Source organism: Plasmodium knowlesi (genome assembly GCF_000006355.2).
Source record: "Plasmodium knowlesi strain H genome assembly, chromosome: 8".
NCBI classification, from domain to species: domain Eukaryota; phylum Apicomplexa; class Aconoidasida; order Haemosporida; family Plasmodiidae; genus Plasmodium; species Plasmodium knowlesi.
In genome coordinates this window covers 65990-87097 of record NC_011909.2, presented here as the reverse complement: position 1 = coordinate 87097, position 21108 = coordinate 65990, and the positions used below count along the sequence as shown (strand labels likewise).

Sequence of the window (21108 nt, the reverse complement as noted above, 5' to 3'; positions counted from 1 at the left end):
CAGATAGGTGAAAATGTTTATGCCCCCCTCCCTTGTATATTTTTTGGGGGGATATACCTCGAAAAGTGTAGAAGGAACATAAGAAATGAAGAGAAAGTAATGAGTTAACTTAATTTATAGACATCTGGATATACAGCCTGCGAATATAGTTTTTATATATGTGATAATTACACTACGATGATTATTTTGACCTCCTCATGTGTTTTCTCTTTAAGAGAATTATATAGTAGAAGCTAGAATATGCAGAAGTAATTTGGGGGGGGTTTATATTTGTGCAATACATAAAGGAAATTTTACATTGGGAAATCAGTATAAAAACCCTTCCCCTTATGCGCATAATCTAGGTAATCAACCGGGGTTGAATGCCTCTGAGCGCACAGAGAGAACTATTATATTATTACATTAAATTATTTCCGCTTATCCTAATTAATATATAGCATAGGCGCTGTGTTATATTATAAACCTGCTGAAGGGAAAGGTCTGTGGCAATTATGTACTGGGCTGGGTAATATATTACGGTGAGTGAAATATTCGAAGGCCATTTATCCACACCAGAGGAATATAGGCATATGAATATATTAATTTATAAATATGTGTACATAAAGGCGCTATGTGTGGAGGACCACAGAAATCCATTCACCATAATTATGCCATTATTGTAGATTTTAATTTTTGAGGCGCTTGTCATTTCGAAAGAAGGAATAAAGGAATGGGCCAATTGTATTCTCTAGTGTGATGTGAAAGCTCCCCGGGGGTGTGTATTATATGAAGAGCATATGATATTCTTTATATATAGGTGTATATATATATATATATATATATATATGTTTGCGCGTAATGCAGAGGTGGTAATATTATGCTCAGTATTGAGCACTTATATTACTCAACATAATTTGAAACTAAATAAAAATCAATTTTTTACATATATTAAATCGTGGCACATTTAGTGCATATATGTTACAGTGTAATAATAGCTAACTTTTGGACGAATACAGGGGGCGGCACTGTGTGAGCACAAGCATATATATATGGGCATATTTTACAGGTGTATGTTATATCTAAAATACGCATATTTATGGCTATTGTTCCCATTGTGCCGTGTTCCTTAAGTATGGAGTCTAAAGTTTATAGCACAGTCTTAACGATGGATGTCTTGGTTCCTACAGCGATGAAGGCCGCAGCAAAACGCGATACGCAATGAAAATTGCAGCGACTGTGAATCATCTGAATGCTGAATGTAAACTACACTCAAAGGAGAGAAGTCTTTTTTACCCAAAAAGGGCCCTCTAAAATTGATAGTACTTCTATTATTTTTAAGAAATTTATTTATAAATTTCGCCTACTGAAATATGGATTCGCGGCAACTGTGCAAAATGAAGCTCTTTATGTGCATGTGTATATATGTATATACATGTATATTTTGATGGAGCGGATTTGCGCAGGAAACGAAGGAGGATCTCTACATTTGCCCATAAACGATCGGATATATTTCGAGACGCTAAAAATGTTCCTTGTTACAGAGCATGATAGAAACCTTACTTGATAAGTCTTCGTGTTGCGGTTCAATATTGGATACCACTTGTAGAGATATACACGCGCAGAATATACTTTGTACGTATGAATCAACAGTAGGATATAATTGCCTTAAGGGGGGGAAAGAATGGATGCCTTGCGATAAAATTTATTGTAAGGTTATACATATTTTCCTTCTTTGGTATTATCTGAAGAGTATTTCTTTCGTGTGTCGTGAATTGGCCAGAAAAAATAGCTTTAGGGCTGGTGCGCTTTATATAAAGCACATGCTGCACATTTGTTGTATGCATGTCTTCCTATGGGAGCGCCGGTTTCTTTGGGCTATGAATTATTTATTAACCGTATGCCCATTACTTCGGTATAAAAATGGATGGACAGTTTATAAAAATTCATCATGGGTGGACGAAGATGTTAAGATGATAAAGTAGTACTTGCCCGCAGATTTAATTTTTTATTCAGGCGTGTTTTACTCTTGAGTAGAAGAATATTTCTGTGCGTAGGGGTAGTAAATATTAATATAAATATATGGATAGTAACCATGTAATTGTATATTTATTTTACAGTGTACTATTTTGGGTCTATATATTTTCCCCCCCTCATGATATAGGTTTTGCGTGTGGGTATTTGTAGCAGCCCATGTGCACTACCTATAAAACATATTTCAGTATTAAATGATAAAAAACATAATAGAAGGGCGAATCCGCCGAATTTAAGCATATAATTAAGCGGAAGAAAAGAAAATAACAATGATTCCTTTAGTAACGGCGAGTGAACAAGGAGTAGCTCAAAAGTGGAATCCCAAAGTTTGTGCAAGCTTACTCTGGGAATTGTCATGTTGAGTACTATTCCAAATGAATGATTTAGTATTTTTTAAGCGAAGCGAGGTGGAATGCCTCCCCCAAAGAGGGTGAAAGGCCCGTAGTTTTAATTACTTGCCATTTTCTTGGAATTTTACTTGAAGAGTCGTGTTCTTTGAGATTGGAGCACAAATGCATGTGGATACATTTCACATAAAGCTAAATATGTGTAGGAGACCGATAGCAAACAAGTACCGTGAGGGAAAGATGAAATAGTACTCAGGAATGAGCCATTAAATAGTACCTGAAATCGTTAAGATGGAACGGATTAAGGGAGAAAGTATAGTTAAGTGAGGAAATGGATTCTTCGGAATTTATTTTTTTTTTTTTGCTTTATTATAAAAAGGATTATCAGTGAATTGGGATAGCAGAAACGAAATCATTATATGTTTTTTGTATATATGAGGACAGACACGCATAAGGTTTGTGATTGTTCTGTGCCTTAAAATTGTTGTCTTCTAGATTTTCTAATTTAGGCCAAGGCAACATAACGGTTTGCTTGATTTTCCTACCAGGAAAGTCACATATCCTATTTACTGAGGAAATGTATAAATAGTAAAAGAGTAAGTATTTTAGCTTTCTTTTACCTTTTACGATAATCCTAACAATTTTTTGTGAACTTCCTTAACCCACCCGTTTAGAGACACGGACCAAGGAGTCTACCAAATATGCAAGTGTGCATGACACATTAAACATTAATATATACGTCCCCGACGTAATTTTTATTTGTACGCATAATTAATATAATATGTTAAGTTTTGTAGAACCGGCGGAAAAGTTTTTCTTTTTTGTGGGCGCATACAATACCAGTAGACAATTATTATTGCCATATTGAGTAAGAGCATATTTAGTAGGACCCGAAAGGCTTTGAACTAAGTGTGGTGAGACTGAAGTCAGACGAAAGTCTGATGGAGGGTCGAATTGACACCGATGTAAAAATCGTTCATTTCAACTGCATTTAGGGGTGAAGAATCATACGAAAAGCCTAATAGCTGGTTATTTTCGAAGGATCTCTCAGGATCGCTGGAGTTTGTAGCAATACGCAGTTATTCAAATGGGAAGGTGAGTATTTTGTTCTCGATTGTATGCAAAGGCGTCGTACAAGAGTGTTACAATATATATACTTTTGGCATGAGAGCCAATGGATCATACCCGGTTGCGGTGGTGTTATTCCGTTTGCAGGGTTTTACTTTGCTTGCGGGGTAATGCTTTGATTGCTGGGATGACTTCTCTCTCGATTTTCCGAAATGTACTATAAGGGAAATGTGAACGTAGTTTAAAGATTAATACTATGTTGTACGTCATTCCAATATTTTGGCGCCTTCCATGAATTTTAATGCTAACTCCAAGTGGACCATTTCCGGTGAGAGGAAATGGCTATGAGGGTTCAACCTAACGCCTGGATAAGGTGCCTAAATGTTCGCTAATTAGATCCGATAAAAAAGAGGTGTTGGTTTGTAATGACAGCAGGACGGTGCTCATAGAAGTTGGGATCCGCTAAGGAGTGTGTTCCAACTCACCTGCCTAATGAACTTGCCCTGAAAATGGATGGCGCTAAAACGAATTACCGATACCGGGCCATAGAAGGGTAAGAATGTAATATATTCATTTTGCTGATCCTTCTATGAGTAGAAAATCGTGGGGTTTTGTTTAGAAGCGAAATACGTGAGTTTTCGTGGAACATCTCCCTAGTGCAGATCTTGGTGGAAGTAGCAAATATTCAAATGAGAACTTTGAAGACTGAAGTGGAGAAGGGTTTTTTGTCAACTGTGTTTGTACAAAAGTTAGCCGCTCCTAAGAGGCAACCGAAAGGTTTTAAAATGGCTGGGAAAAGGGATTGCAGAGTGTATGCATATATATATATATATATGTACATACATTGTATGTGGTTCTGGTCTCCTGCGCCGACTCGAAAGGGAAACAGGTTAACATTCCTGTGCCATACGAATGGTATATAAAAAAAACAGAAAGGTGGTAACACAAATAGCAAATGAACTCCTTAACATAGGCCTTACATTCGAGTTGCGTTATCTTTGCAATTAACTTTCCGGCAAACCTTGGAATCAATTTACTTGGAGAAGAGGTTCGCTGAATCAATTCAGGCAAATTTCCCGCCGTTTTTTATAATCTCGGTTATATTTTTGGCGGCGAAATTTCCTGTTTTGTAGTAATAGTAATTCGTTTTTATGAATTATTCGAAAGCGTAAGGACTATCCTTGAAAAAAGGAGGGAACAAGTAAATTTTGAAAATATGGGCGAAATTCCTGTTCCAGCGGGGAATTATCTCATTATTTTCATATATGCTGAATACCATTTGTTGTGCGTACCGAATAACCGCATCAGGTCTCCAAGGTTAGCAGCCTCTGGTTAAATAGAACAATGTAAGTAAGGGAAGTAAGACAAATTGGATCCGTAACTTCGGGAAAAGGATTGGCTCTGAGGACATTAGAATAGAGAAGAAAAAGGAAATTGTTGAAAGGGAAGGGTATAGGGGGATATAGTAGAAACTCTTCTATGGTATCCCTTTACTTTGTTTTTCTTCAATTTTCTTTTTCTCTCCCTCTATTCGCCTTCCTTTAAAAGAAGGGCGGCGTCTCTCGGCGTTCGCCCCTTTTTTTTTTTTTGGATACTAATAATGTTAACTCAGAACTGAAACGGACAAGAGGAATTTGACTGTTTATGACATAGCACTGTGAGCGCCCTCAGAGAGTAGGTATATTTACGTGTATGCGTATATTGTATAGATGTTTATTTATACGTACTCTTTTGGAGCACAGTTGACGCAGTGTGATATCTGCCCAGTGCTTTTGAATAACTAGATTAGCTGTAATTCAATAGATGCACAGGTAAATGGCAGAAGTAGTTGCTACAGCTTCTAAAATTAGCCAAGTATTTCGTCATTATGCGTGTGCCCTCTTGATTCTTACCAGGGGGTGGTTATATAGTACTATTATGCATATAGTGTGTGTGAACCAGGTGTTCTATCTGGATTTACATATGCCTTATGTCGTAATATATTATTCCCTATGGTTTGAGATTGACGATGTGGCGCTTTAATTAGTGAAGATGACTTAGAGCAGATAAACAAATTTCCTGCTGTCCCTACTTGCAATCTAGCGAAACCACAACCAAGGAAAAACAGGCTTGGTTAAATCAGTTGGGTCATAGGAGACCCTATTGAACTCGACTCCAGGTAGGCTCTGTAAAACGACTTCCGATTGTGTAGCATAAGTGGGAGAGGAATTCTGAAAAATGTTTCCTCGCAAGTGAAATACCACTCCATCCAAAGTCCTTTTACTTATCCTTTAGTGTGGGGATCAAAAGAGCACACATATGTACGCATGTACGTATGTATATTTGTTCTTCCCCTTAATAGCATTTATATGGAGACACAGCCTAGTGGGGAGTTAATTTTACAGCGCCGCTATATTTTCCTTTTCATCTTTTATTTCGATAAAGGATGGAAGTGTAAATGTACTAATGGAATTAACAGACTCAAAGAGAACAGAAATCTCTTGTGGACTTTGCAATATAAGAAATGTCTGTTAAGATAGTACTCCTCTTCCTATTAGGTGGGGGGAGTTGTATGGCCTGTAATTTATCACCTCCTTATTCCTGCGAAAGCATTATGGGTACGGACATATACGGGTGTGTGTATATACGTGTGAAAATGCGTATTATATATCCCCGTATATTATCCTTCCCTAAAGTGTGCAAATAAGGGGCGATAGAAAAAGGGTTATGATAGGGATAACTTTCTTGCGGCCGCCGAGCGACTTTTAGCGACGTAGCTTTTTGATCATTTTGTAAATTATCAGCATTTCCTATCATTGGGATGAAGAAATCCCAAAGTGTCGGATTGTTCAACCGCTAACAGGGAACGTGAGCTGAGTTTTTTGGGCAGTCATGAGACTTGCCTAGTTTTTAACCTACTGATGAAAATTGTTAATTTAATAACGCATTGATAATGTGACAGTAATCCAACTTGGTACGAGAGGATCAGTTGGTTCAGACATTTGGTATAGGGATTGGTTGACAAAGCCAGAGTTCCGAAGCTACGTCTGTTGGATGATAATGGCTGAATACATCTCAAGCCAGAATCCATGCTGAATAAACATTACTGTAAGGGTGTTCTGCATAATTTGGCTTTTCAAATGTTCTGCTTTATAAGCAAACTGGAAAAAGAATATATATACAGTTCCTTACATTTGTAAGATCAACAGTATATTAGCAACCCATCTGCCAAAGTATTCCTCAAAGTTTGAACAAGGGGAGGGGGTTGCATTGTGTTCACAGTGATAGTAAGTTAGCTATGGTAGAAGCAGCTATGTTCTATTTTTTCCAAACTGTAGAGTGACATTAAGTTTCCTTTTGCAGTATGGTAGAATGAGCGGTTTGTGGTTGAGCTCATACTCCTCTGTATTACTTTTTAAAAGTATGCAGTCGAGGGGGTGAAAACACCGGGTTGCCCTTTTTTCCATTTTTCAGCTGCTTGAGCCTAGGATGCTATGTATCCTCTTTTCCTTGTGATAACTGGGAAGAATATTTTTCACCGTAATTTTTATAATGCAGAATGCAATTAAAAAATGCTTGTAGACGACTCGAGATGCCCCTGGTGCTGTAAACATGAAAGTAAACTTTGTTTTACGATCTGTTGAGGCTTATCCATCGGTACTCATTTTTTATAACCACGTATTAGCGCACCTTTATTATATTTGCGTATGTGCATATGTATGTTCCTATGGACTGCATATGAATACATAAATAATACACCCTACAATTTTAAGTAAATCAACCTTTTGCTCATATGTGTTCCCTTCGTCGGAATGACCGGTTCGCCGGATCGTCCCTCAAGGGTATTATGCGCCATGTGCACGTTTGCCTTGGGACTTGCTTAGCATGTACGTGTGACATGCCCTTAGTACGTATGTAGGTATATCGCCTTATATATATAAGTGCTTGTACATATTACTGTACCCATGTATATGTACTTAGTATGCGCATGTGTATAATTATGTACGTACTTGAATATATGACTATGTGCGAGCTTTTATTACTTATGAATGGTCATACATGCATGTATGTACCCATTACTTATGTTATGTGTTGGATTATATGGGTATATATCCACATGTAGCCTTTACGCATATATGCTTCTAATATGCACCGAATCATGTGCGCTTTTTTAAATAAATATTGGGAAATTCAAATTTTGTGTTTTAAAGAAAACAGAAACAACAACAACAAAAAAAAAAAAAAGTAAGGGGGGGGGGATGGGTGTATAAAGGAGGTAGTATACTATAATACCTATACCCATTCCTCAAATATTAAACAAATCGTAAATGAATTTTAAACAAATCGTAAATGAATTTTAAACAAATCGTAAATGAATTTTAAACAAATCGTAAATGAATTTTAAACAAATCGTAAATGAATTTTAAACAAATCGTAAATGAATTTTAAACAAATCATAAAGGAGAACAAATAAGAGTAGCGATGAGCATATATGGATATACACGTATCAAAACATATATACATTAAATTAAAAGCTACTTTTTAAGTTAACGAATTAACGTTACGCTTTGATACCTTGGATGATACGTATGTAATTTACAGAAAAAATGTAATTTCCGCGATTGCCAAGGTTGCCGTGTGGATACGTCTACACCGTATATAACATGTGGCACATGCTACCTGCTGCTACCTTTGTCCGTGGTCATGGGGGTGAACTGAGAGTGAATATCTTCTTGCTCTACTTTTATGCTTTACCCCTTTTTGTTTTAAATATTATATAAAAAAGTTGGAATGTTCCAAAATATCTATCTACTACGACCTAAGAACCATCGTTTTATGTATACCCTTTTTTTGACATCACACAGTAGGCATATTATGTTCGCTCCCTTTTGAATTTTCCATTTCATGTGTTCGCAACTACAGCTGCTACCTTGGGTGACATTCGCATACAATAAATACGCGTCTCTTAAGTAACAAAGTGCTCGGGCTTGTGAGAACTTTTTTAACTTTCCAAATACTGTTGGTCAGTATGCTTGTCAGTTGGGCGGTCACTTTGTTCGTTCGTTTTATCACTATTTTGCTGTGCATTTTTTACGGGCATTTTTTTTCCCCCTGGCTCAGGCCGCTCTGCAGCCTGTTCCCGCTCCTTTGACGCATTCGTCAAGATCATCCACTCCTTCCCAGCGAGCCATTTATTTTTGAGCGAGTCCAAATATTCGTCCAGATTTTCAAACTTCTCCTGCTTCCACTTATCCCAATTTAACCATCCTTCGCCTTCGAAATGCATATTTTCTTTTTCCTTCAGCCACTTCCTTATCACGGTTATTTCCAATTCATTTCTTGTAATCCATTTGATCCATTCGCCTTTCTCTTTGCGTTGAAAATATTTTGCCCATTTCCGCCTTTCCCATTGTTCCCACTTTTCGTCTTCGTGAACTTTCCATTCTTGTGATACCCATTCTGTCATTTTTCTCGATTTCCATTTATTCCATTGAGTACGTAACCAATGATAATACAATTTTTCATACGAATCTATGAGGTCAATCCAGGTTTGCTTATTATAAGGTTTCCAATTTGTGTCTAACCAATGACTCCACTGTTCTTCACTTTCCAAATCTTTTAATCTAATTATGCCCTCATTAATTTCTTCCAGAGTATATATATTCCATGATATCCATCTTTCCTTTATTTTATTCAGTATATTTTCAAATACTACATTTTTCTCGAGGATCCACTGGTTGTTATCACTTGTTAATGAAACTTTCCAGGCATTGTATTCTTTGTCTAAATTATTTTTCCAATTTTGAAATTGTTGTATTTTCCATTCCTCCGAGTAGTGTTCTTCTCTCTTGGATTTTTCCAACTCATCTTCTCCTTCACCTTCTTTTTCTTCTCCTTCAGATGGCTGGATTTTGGATGGTAATAATTTTTTCTTCATTGTATACATTTGTGAGTGTATTTTTGCAGTCAAGAAGGATAATGTATGGTCCATAAAATTTTGGAAGTGGGACCTTGGAGCCGGTTCCACTTTGTCTATGTCAGGTGTCCCTTTTTCCTTGGCTCTTTCCGCCAGAGTTTTTTTTTTTGTCTGTTCTGTAGATTCGTTGTTTGGTAACTTGGGAATCCCTTTGAATATTACCATGGTCTCTTTCTTTGTAGCACCGTTAGGTGATTTACCTGCTGCTACGCTTGCAGAGTTCTTCATTATTGTGTTTGGCGATTTTTCAGATTGAAAAGTGGAGGACCTCTTTTTCATCAGATTAAATAACATTCCGGTGGTTACGTTGGGACGGGTTTTGCTACCTATGTTACCTTGACTAGGTGTAATTATCTTAGAAAATTTGAATTTAGTCTGTCTTGGAAATTTCAATTTTGGAAACTTCAATTTTGGAAATTTCCCAAATTTGTGTTTTATTTTATGTGTAAATTTTTCTATTTCAAAATTGGAGGGGCTATCTCCCTGAAAATTTGAAAATGTATGGTCATCTATTTTTGCAAAATTATCGTTGGTTATGTTTGGATTATATTCGCCCCCTTCGTGAGAAACAATATGGTCGGTTATGTTAGAATTATTTGCATTTTCTATGTTTGCAGAATTTGTATTTACAATTTGATAGAGAATATTGATCGTCTGGTCGTAATTTTTATCTTTGAGTGAGTTTGCACACGTTTCATTTTTTTTAATATCCTCAAAATGGATGTATGACGAGTCATGGTATCTGCGAAGTTCTCTCTTTTTTAAGGGGTTCTATAAGGGGTGAATTTTAAGGAAAATCGTAAGGCATGTGGTTATGGTTACTCCATCGTTGGAATTGTTTTCACTATTGCAGTTTTCCGGTTTCAATGCACCGGCTACGTAAAGAGAATCATGTAGATGTGAGCATCGTTAGAGTTATTGCTTTGCAAAATAGGTACATAAGATATAACAGGCGTGTGTGCAATGCGTGTACGTATATGTACAGATAACCCCTCCCCGGCGGAGTATCCTTACCATTTTAATAATGCAAGTTATGCCATAGTATAAAAGAATACACATTGAAATATACATGTAGTATAATAAAGAATTGGGGTTACTTTGTCTATATATTCGAAGATTTTTGGAGAAAGGTGAACTATATGGAGCAAATTCCTCCTTTTTTATAAAATCGTCATTTTTGCGAATTGGAGGCCAATTTTCTTCCAGACGCTCAAGCAATTGTTTTAAGAGAAAAAAAAAAAAAAAAGAATAAAAAAAATTTTCAACGAAACAAATGTATTTTTATAATTTCTACTAAAAAATATTTTTCCGCTGAAGATATTTCGAGCTACTGCAAAATGGGGGTTCTCATACACAACCCAAGAACAAAGAAAAGGGAAAATAAGAAGGGGGAGACACGGAGGTAACATCGGATCAGAATGATATTAACAAACGGTTATAGCGCAAAGATGGAACATCGTAAGAAAGAACAGGCGCAAGGACGCACACGTAAGAAAGGCTATAGTTATAGAACCTAAAAATCATAAACCGAAGAGAATAAAACAAAAGGTATTCAAAAAAAAAAAAAGTACAGAAGGAAAAAGGAACAAAACTAAAAAAGTAAAAAGCATATATAAAAAAAATGGAAAGAATCCCAAAAAAGGCGAAATGAAAAAATTATATAAAGACATACCATAAAATACGTTGTTTTTGTACACGCTGAGTTTTCATTTTGTTGTACTTTTTATTTTTGTTATATTTTCTTCAAGAAAAAATTATATATAAAATTAAGAAGAATAACGTTTCCTTCTATTGGAGCATATAAATCCCTCTTTTTTTTTTTATGCTTCTATTATTATAACAAAATTTTGTATAATATAAAACACATCGTATTAACAATTGTAAACATATTTATTCTGCTATAACTCTCAGAAATGAAAAAAAAAAAAGAAAAAAAAAAAGCGCGGAGGCTAGTTTTTTTACGGAGGAGGAATTATATGTGTTTGCTAATAATTTGTAGTAAAAAATCAATTGAGAACCTTTTTCCTCCTTAAGCTTCTATGCACAATATATATATAACGCATAGGATAGTTTTTTTCAAATAGCTCTGCTGCTGCCTCTGCATCTTAAATACTTTATTTTTTGTTAAAATAGAAAAGTGTAACATGTTCGTAGTACTTCTTTTCTCCCTAAAGTTTATTTTTACGAATATATTTTTTACAAAGTTAAGGACTTCTCCATTTTGTACAAACTTTTTTTTGCCAATAAATTACTACTTTAGGGCAAAGAAAGAAATTAGGATTAATAATGTGTGCATAGTAATATATATACCTCTTCATCTGTGAATATTTTTAAAAACTAAAAGGGTAACGCGTTGCTATGAGGATTATATTCACTGGAGGAAACAATTAACATGAGTGTTTTTTTTTTTTCTTTTCTTCTCCTTTATTGATTATAACCAATTTGCACTAGCTTACGCGTTATACAAGGCAGACGCGCCAACGTCTACCTTATGCTCAAACTGGGGTTGTATGGCACACATAGAAAAAAAATATATATATATCTTTATAATTTATTTTGCCGAACAAGGGGGGTAAAATCAAATGAATAAAGTTGCAGAAGCTGCTCATTAATCACACAAATAATTTTATATATAAGTATACGAAGTCTTTGTTTAATTTTATCATAGGGAACCTTTTCCCATATAAGTAACCCATACTTTTATTCTTGTTCTGGACGGGGGGTGAGCTTGACAGAAAAGAAAAAAATTTATTATCTTTGTGAAGAATGTTAGGGTGGAAAAAATGGGGTTGCGTTCTTTGAAAAGAAAGCCCATTGAACATTTTCCCCTCATTTGTGTGTAATGCGAATGTATAAAAAATGCGCACGCATCTAAATATTTTCAGCACTATTTTGCGCACTGTTATTGGCCCCTCTCTGATAAGAAAGTAAAGGCCCTTTGCAAAATGTTGAAAAATTTTGTGAAGTCCACCTAAGAGTACGCATATGATAAATATACTGGGAAAGAGCTACTTTAATTAAATTACTAGGTTACTAATATTAAAGGCTGTTCATAGAAAATGGCAGGGTTTTTTCGATCACGTTAAGAATTAAAAGAACATATTATTACCCCATAAATTAGGAAAATTCCTTTTTATATGCAGAAGATTTGGGTTAAATAAAACATTTTTTAATACATATTCGTCAAAATAGAGATGCTATATCATTTTGTCAGTGACCTTTAGAGATGGTAAACTGAGAATCGATGGTTACTGTGCTTCTGACTGTATATCACTTTTAAATAATAACAATAATGCGTTAGGGTAATTTGTTATAAAGATTACATATGTTCTTTTAAGCATTAAATAAACACATGCGTGGTGCCCCATATTTACTTCTTGGTGACAGAATATATGAGAAGATGGGGTTTGGCATTTTTTTTGTTAGATCTTTTTTTTTTTTTTTTTACGTAATTTAAAGACATTATTTTTTAAGCTTTTCTGCCCCATTTATCACCTGTTCGTGCTTATGACAAAAGGTGCGAAATTTTGTTAAGGGTGGGGAATAGCATAATGAACCCGTTTTGAGCTTCATGTTTTTTTTTTGGGGGGTATCTATTAAAATATGAAAAACAATATGATCTAAAAAAAATTGTGCCAACTAAAAAGGTATACAAAAATGCTTGTACTGTTTTTTGCATGTATATTTTTTTTAATCTAAATAGGTATGTATGTTTTGAATTTTTCTTTTTGATTGGCACCGTTCCTTTGTTTTTTTTGTTTTTTTTTTCACTTCTTAAAAATAGACAGTACGTTCTATTTTTAATCTGTTAAAAGGAACAGCGCTGCGGGAGCATGTTTTATAATTAAAAGAATGAATGTAAGAGAAATTATTTATTATGTAATTTCAATTCAGTACAACAATAATACAATATAATAAATAGGAGCACTATATGCGCGGCGTTAAAACTCGCATGCATTTTTCTTTGTTGTGACGGGCAGAGAGCCATAATATATATTTATTACATATTGCCCTTATGTATTATACGCTAGTTATGCAATGCAATATTATTAATATATTATATATATGTGTTTTCTTAAAAGTATATATAACCTTATTAGGGGAGCTGCGCATTGTTGTTGGGAGACCCCGCCTAAAAAATAAAGACTCCTTCTTTCTGGCACCGACCAACGGGGTCGTAAAAAATAAAAGATAGTAGTTTTATTCGTTATTATAACAAGGATTTATTAAAATAATACCTAATGAGGAAGCGACATTTATTTTTAAATATTTTGCAATAATTCTGTTTAAGCTTTATAAGAAGTAATTGTTCTTTGTTTCTGCATTATAAACGCGCATGTGGTGCGTACAAAAATTGGTGCCTTTGCAGATATACTTTTGTATTGATCTATTTGTGTTTTTTTCGATTATATCTTGTCACTATATTTTATTAATATATTATGAGCAAAAACGGAGCTGTAAAATATATTATAGTGGCCTTGTGCATATAAATTTTTATTAATTTGTTGTATCCATATAATTGTCTCTTACAAATTAAATAAAAGATATCGCACGTCGCATACATTTTGTAACGCAATAAATGGAATGAAGTTATTAGCTAAAAGAATATCTCCTTGTATAGTTCGTCCTATTTTAGGATTGATTCTAAAATTAAATAATTTATATTTTTTTAAATAAAAAAATTTTCATGTTTCTTTACATATAAATATTTATATTAAATATCATCAGCAGAATTATATTTTTTTTTTTTTTTAAATTGATTTATGCCAGAAATAATGGAAAAATATATATACATATAATTTATTAGTTATAAAGAACATTTTCTATAAGTTCATTTTCGCGTGTTTAATAGCTTTTTTTTTTTAGTAACCACTGCATCATTTGCAGAATAGCCTTTTAAACTAGAAATTTGTTGTTACCATATTTACGAATCTTAATTAAGGGGGCTCCTTATAATTACGTTGTATAGAAGACGTGAAGGAATTAGAAAATATAATAATAAGGTTTTAAAAGGAACCATATATTTCTTTTTTTTTTTGTACTTATATTATAAGGTATACTATTACATATATATGTATATAAATTTTGTACACTTGATAGCATATATATATAGATATATTATATAATTACCTACTTCATTTACTACTCCTCATATGCGGTGACCTTTTTAACTCAAAGTTTTTACATCAGTTACAGATATGGGAAAAGCGAATAAAAAAAATACAAAGGGGAAAAAGACTGCTGTTAGGCCTATTTTAAAAATATCTTTATTTACCTTCTTAGTATGGATAGCAAAAAGTTGCAACAATGTAAGTTTTTTAGAAAAAGAGCAGAACAGCGGTCATACATAAATCTTTACCATGATGTGACACCCCATGTGACGCATATACATATGCATATTAGATACATGAATGGATAGTAGGTGTATATTTTTATTACTCTGTTGAACCCGCTTCGCTTCTACTTAGGATGGACACTACGAGGACGCCAATGGCGTTCAGAACTTGGGAAAATCCCAGATCATAAGAAATGGAAGATTGTTATCAGAGGAACCAAAAATAGAATTCGATTCCGTATTCAGCACCTTCAAAGATAGTTTTTTAGATAAAATGGGATTAGGAGAGCAAGAACAGAACCAAATTAAAGATATGATGCATTCATATTTTAACAATTTAGATTTCTCTTCCTTAGAACGACAGGTTCAAGAGAATCCAGAAATGTTCCAACAATTTGGACAAATTCCAAGTTCGCTTGATGAGATTCAAATACCTCCCAATTTTCTCGAACAGTTCCCACCACCCCCTGGTATGTTGGAACAGTTTAATCTCCCACCAGACGTGCTGGAAAAGTTCCCACCTCCACCCCATATGTTTCAAGAGTATCAAAAAGATTCAGACAAGTTTGGTCCATTAGCACCATTCCCTCCGAGCATGTTCTTACCTCCCGAATCTGACACAAGTGCTAGCTCGGATGGAGAACCAAAACCTAGCACAAGTGCAAGCGCGGATGGAGAACCTAAACCAAGCACAAGTGCAAGCGCGGATGGAGAACCTAAACCTAGCACAAGTGCAAGCGCGGATGGAGAACCTAAACCTAGCACAAGTGCAAGCTCGGATGGAGAACCTAAATCTAGCACAAGTGCAAGCGCGGATGGAGAACTTAAACCTAGCACAAGTTCGAAGGAAGATGCTGTTGAAAAGCCAGAACCATGTTCAGGAATGCCAGGAACATTGCCTCCATTCCCAGATTTTGAGGAGCTTTCGGGATCGCTAAAATCAGGTGCCCACGAAAATGTAAACGTATGTGGAGAAATTCAAGAAGGAGAAAATGGAGTTTCAGGAAATCTTTGTGCAGTTGAGCCAAAGAAGGATAACAACAAACAAGATGAAGAGGAAGATGAAGAAGAGGATGACGATGAGGAGGAGGACGAAGACGACAGCGACGAAGATGACGACGACGACGACGAGGAAGATGAAGAAGACGAAGAAGAAGATGGAGAACAAGAGGGTAATAAATTGGCTCAGGAAATCAGTGCAGTTCCTAAGGAAGGAAAGAAACAGAAGAATGAAGAAGTTAATGAAGGAGGGAAGAAAAAGGAAAATGAAAAACACGTTATTGTGGAGGAAGTAAAAGAAAAAAAAAAAAGTGAAGTAGGTGATAATAAGTGTGAGAATACAGATGAAGAATTTGTAGAGGCCGAAGAAGAAGGAGATGAAATATTTGAAGATGCAGTGGAAAAATTTGAGGATATGGAGCAACCGTCTGCATTACCACAGTTCCCATCGAAGAAGCCCCAAGCTGCGCAACTTCCAGAGCAGGCAATTTTTCAACCCTTCGCAAACATGAGCATTCCAGGTATGCCTAATCTGGATTTATTATTTGGTCCACAATTAGCAAAGAACGAAGAAACTAGCGCACTAACGAGTTTTGTTAATAAATTAAATTTTTTTGGTATCGATGCTAAATCCTCTATAAATGCAACTTTTCTAGTTGGACTTGCTTACTATAATGTAAAATATTTCGTATATACCATGATGTTTATTGTAGGGCTGAATTTATTTAGGGAATTAGGCGACATCTTTAATAAGCTGCGTAAGTAGATGATGATGATGATGATGATGAGAATGGTGAGAATGATGATGTGCGATTATTTTGGGACACACAGTTTTTTCCTTCTACCGAAGAAGGTAGACGAAGAAGATACGAACATTGTATATGTATATGAAGTACTTATATGTGTACCATGCATAACCATATCAGTGGAAAAACAGGCTGTTAACAAGTTGGACAAATTTTTCTGGCTTCCTATGAATTAGGAATAGCAATATTACTTGATGATATATATTCTCACATTAAAAGTTGCAAGACGAAGGTTGACTCTATTCAGATGATGGATGCTCGGGCAGAACTTTTTTGGAGCCACATGGATGTCACATTTCTTCCTACATAGAGATAAGCCCAATAATATGGCTGTGGTACATTCTGAAGATTTTTTAAAATATGATGTTCCGCCCAAGTGTTGGTATAATATATATATGTACGTGTTGTATATATGTGTATGATTCTTTTTCTTTTTTTTTTTTTTTTTTTTTTTAAATAATACATATTTACAACTTATAAATTTGCTAAATGACATAATGCCTATTTTTCAAGTACTTCATTCATATATTTATCTTTGTAAGAATTATGTAATAATATGTATGTATATATTTTCCATAATTCATAAATAATTCGTTTATTTGCCGTGTGCAAACGTAATATTTATATATATTTACACTTGGCGTAAATATAAAAACGCAAGGTTTTGCTTTTTTATACGAGCAAAAAGAAATTAATTTTTATTGCATATGAGTTTGCTTTTAATTAACTCTAATACTAGAAACTTTTTCCATAAATGATGTGTTAATTTTTAACCTGGATTGTTATATGTACAGACATGTAGGCAAATTCATGTATGTACGTATACAAATGTACTCATGGCCATGTTCAAATGGCTTAGTATTTGGTAAATGATTTTTTTAGTTTCCATTTTTAACTACCTTTTCATGCTTCATTGATATGGAACATTTTTAATCAAATTTGTATTAACAGGAATAATATTTCGCCACAATGTGGACAATAAGAAATTTTTTTTTTTTTTTTTTTTTTTGTCATATATGCAATTATATGATAAGCTTCTATTTTATGCACAAGAAAAAGTGGTGAATTTGAATAGAAGGGCATTTGTTCTGACCATTTGAACCAAACATTTGTCATGCTTATGTGGAGGCGGTCTGGACGAATAGGTCGAAAGAAAGAGAAAAAATAATAATAAGAAGAAGAAGAAGTAACAGCTATTTTGCCTATTTGTGTTCCATAAAACAAGGACAGATTGCAAAGTTAATTGATAATTTGGGTGAATATCCTTTTGCGCAACTTTAAGGAATGTGCTACATCAAAAAAAAATGAAATACCTTTAAATAGGGGTCCTCTCTTTTTTACATGAAGAAAAAGTGCCTCCACGCAGAAGGAAAATGTTAAGATATATAATATAACGGTCTTAGTAGCATTTGGAGGAAGAAAAACAAGTATATTTTCAACTTTGCGATTGACACATTTTAGTTCCTATAATCACCCCACTTATATCAGTACTGAGAATGTGACAACACTCATGATGGTGGGAAGAATACGTTAACTCCATTATGTACCACCTTTAGCGAGCTTCTAAAATGGCAGCTATTTAGATAATAAAAAGTGGGTCGCTAATATTTACCTATGAAGCGCTCTATAGTAATTGTATACCATTTCGTCCTTTTACTTCTTATAATTCCTAATTCATGTTTATTAAAATTACTCGAATGCTGGCAGGTCATTTCTTTCGTTCTTCACAGCAGCATGTATATATATATATTGTGCCTATGTGTAATTACTATACGTGAAGAAATTAAGGAATAATACCATGCGGTTGACTCGCCTTAATTTTATAGTAAATGTACAGCAGAAATGAGAAAAATAATATACGGCAAGAGACACCAGTGCATGCAAAGGCGTAGCATAAGGGATTGATGTTCTTAGAAAAGAAGTAAATTTATGATATAAAATTTGCATGTATTGCTTTTTGCAATTCCGCTTGTTGCCTAACGGTGTCACCTTCATTGCTCCATTGACAATATAAGAAAAGTGGTAACCGTACAATCTTCCTTTTCGCGTACATTTTTTTTTTTATTGCTTAATTTGGTAAGCACTTACAATTTATGTGGGACTGAATAAAATACATGGTATTTCTTATAATTTATCATTTCTCAATATATATTATATCGGTACGCATATTTAGTATAATAGCTTTAAAAAAAAAAATGACGACCTCAAAGAGTTGGCTAGGTTTTAGGCCTAAAATAACCTATTTAAACATATATTCTTTTTAATGTTAAATAAAAATATATACATGCACGAAAAGGCATAACTATAAAATTATATGTGGAGCAAGATGAATTTAATCCGTTTTTCGCTTGTATAATATAGTATATGATAGTTTTATTCTGCTTATATATATTTGTATATACAATATAAGGCACGGAAAGGTATAAATGAATTTTTCTATACCTTTAAAATTTTGACAGAATCTTTGCCCCTGTAGTTATATTTTTATATTTATTCAAATTCTTTCTCCTAATATTTTCTTTATCGTAATAATTTTTACCCTTACCACTGTATTGTAATATGCAATTGCTTATATCTATATATATTCATAGAAAATAGCAGAACAAATTACGATTGCATATCCTTTTTTCATAGTGACACAGGAAATGCTATTTTTTTAATAGAATTTTTCTGTTAGCAGAGCGTACCGTTCTGTTTTTGATATATTGTTTCTTTACTTTTTTTTTTTTTTTTTTTTTTTTTTTTTTTTTTTTTTTTGTTGTTGTTAATTTTGAATTTTTTATTACTATTTTGCGCTATAAATATTGTTGTTTTTTGTTTCGAATATATAACATATGTAATAGAGGTGTTTAAGAATAAACTACAGAGTAGCAGCTTTTTACGTTCATGAGAACATTTTTTTTCAAGGAAGGGGTTTGTATTTGACCATATCTATTCGAACCCCTAATATAGCAGTTTCGGAGGAATGTGCGCTGTAGCAGCCGTTTCAATTTATATGTAAAAATCCATACTTAAAGCAGGGTGCGAAGTAATTGCGGTTCGTTCTTGACATATCCGTTATATATACGCATATGTAGCTATTTTTTTTGTTAATGTGGAAGGTATTAAATTCCAACTGAAGGCTCCCATGTGCCTCTTTTTTACGTACACGCAAGGATTATAGAAAATAGTAAGAAGAAAATGGTTTTTACTAGATCTGAAGAGGATAGCACACCTGGTAAGGAGCCAGGACAATATGTAAGGGTTACCTCAAATAATGGTGGTGGAAACACAGCGGAGAATCGCCGTATAGGCAAAATAATGGGTGTCTTTTCCGCTTGTAAAGTTGTGACATTTGCTCTCCTTTTGTGGATAGTACAGTGTTCCTGTATGGTAAGTTAATCAATCACACGAATTAAGCATTTTTTTAGTGTGGCTTAATGGGAGGCCAATACGTACATAATACACATAAATATCTGTTAAGTGCCACTGAGCAGAAGGAACTTGTATACGAATAATGGCATTCCCTTTGGAACAAAAATAAAAAGAAAGAAGAATAGTTTACATGTTAATATAAGTCCATTTTAAACTTCCTTTCCAATTTCTGCAGTACTCCGACGTGTCCATGAAGGGGCTGTACAACATAGGCAGAGCAGTTTCTGTGAGGCCCAGTAGATTATTAGGGGAACCATTAGTCGAATTTGACGCAGTGTTCGATCTCTATCAGAGAAGCTTTTTAGACAGAATGGGATGCGATAGCAACCAGAAGGAAGAAATTAGAACTATGATGAAATCTTATTTCGATAAAATAGATATGGGAGCGTTGGCTCAACAATTTCAACAGAACCCATTGAGCATGTTGCGCTGTCCACCAGGAATGTCTGGAATTTTTCCACCTCAACCTGGAGCATTCCCTGGAATGTGTGGTACTTCCAACGCTTCCATATTGGGACAATCAAATCCAAATGGAAGTAAATCTACAGACCCCAAAGATAAAAAGGAAGGTGAGGAGGATACTTCAAATGGTAGTGATGAGCAGGGGAAAGGAGAAGATCAACAAAGGAAGCAGATGATATTCCTAACTGATAATAGTAACTGTAGCCCTGCTTTACGTTATTTGAACTTTTTCAATTTCTTGTGGTCCCCTTCCTTCATTATCATGAGCTCACTTATGTCAGCATGTTTCGGACAACTTCAACTTACTATGGCTTTATTTTCCATATTATTTCTGAAAGGATTGAATTTTACCTGGGACCTCAAAATAATGCACGATATGCTTTACCCCAAAAAAAAATAAATGGTTCAATTTGGCAATTCGGATATTTTTTCTAAGTATTAGGTCTTTATGGAGAACATATAAGCCCAAGAGAGCATGGGGATACGGTTGCTGGAAGTTATATATCAATTTATCGCTGGCCAAAGCCACATGGTAATGAAAACCTTTATCTTAATAGGGAAAAGGAGAAAAGGAAGAACATTGCAGATGACATAACATACCCAATTTATTGTAGGATAATTTTTTTTTTTTTTTATATGTAAAAGTTACTCCCAATTAAATTGGGTAAGTTAATGGACATATTTGATTACCCTTGTTAGGAAGGTCGAATG

The 21108-nt window shown here is 34.4% G+C and overlaps 3 protein-coding genes and 2 non-coding genes across 5 annotated transcripts; 4 read left to right on the top strand and 1 right to left on the bottom strand.

Annotated features, from left to right (window-relative positions):
- The first annotated feature begins 1133 nt into the window (after positions 1–1133).
- Positions 1134–1310, top strand: PKNH_0801000. The gene has a single exon (XR_002461726.1). It is a non-coding gene; the product is annotated as a 5.8S ribosomal RNA (ribosomal RNA).
- A 910-nt stretch (positions 1311–2220) lies between these two features.
- Positions 2221–7068, top strand: PKNH_0800950. Its single transcript, XR_005506372.1, has one exon. It is a non-coding gene; the product is annotated as a 28S ribosomal RNA (ribosomal RNA).
- A 1338-nt stretch (positions 7069–8406) lies between these two features.
- PKNH_0800900 (tryptophan-rich antigen) lies at positions 8407–10790 on the bottom strand (the record flags this gene model as incomplete). Its single annotated transcript, XM_002258614.1, has 3 exons — positions 8407–10152; positions 10396–10590; positions 10713–10790. 3 exons carry the CDS (start codon positions 10788–10790, stop codon positions 8407–8409), a joined length of 2019 nt encoding a protein of 672 aa, XP_002258650.1.
- A 3789-nt stretch (positions 10791–14579) lies between these two features.
- PKNH_0800800 (Plasmodium exported protein, unknown function) lies at positions 14580–16481 on the top strand (the record flags this gene model as incomplete). The annotated part of the gene is made up of 2 exons (XM_002258613.2): positions 14580–14690; positions 14850–16481. 2 exons carry the CDS (start codon positions 14580–14582, stop codon positions 16479–16481), a joined length of 1743 nt encoding a protein of 580 aa, XP_002258649.2.
- Positions 16482–19701: 3220 nt separating this feature from the next.
- PKNH_0800700 (Plasmodium exported protein, unknown function) lies at positions 19702–20797 on the top strand (the record flags this gene model as incomplete). The annotated part of the gene is made up of 2 exons (XM_039113962.1): positions 19702–19893; positions 20111–20797. The coding sequence occupies 2 exons, from the start codon at positions 19702–19704 to the stop codon at positions 20795–20797; spliced, it is 879 nt and encodes a 292-aa protein (XP_038969597.1).
- Positions 20798–21108: the final 311 nt, after the last annotated feature.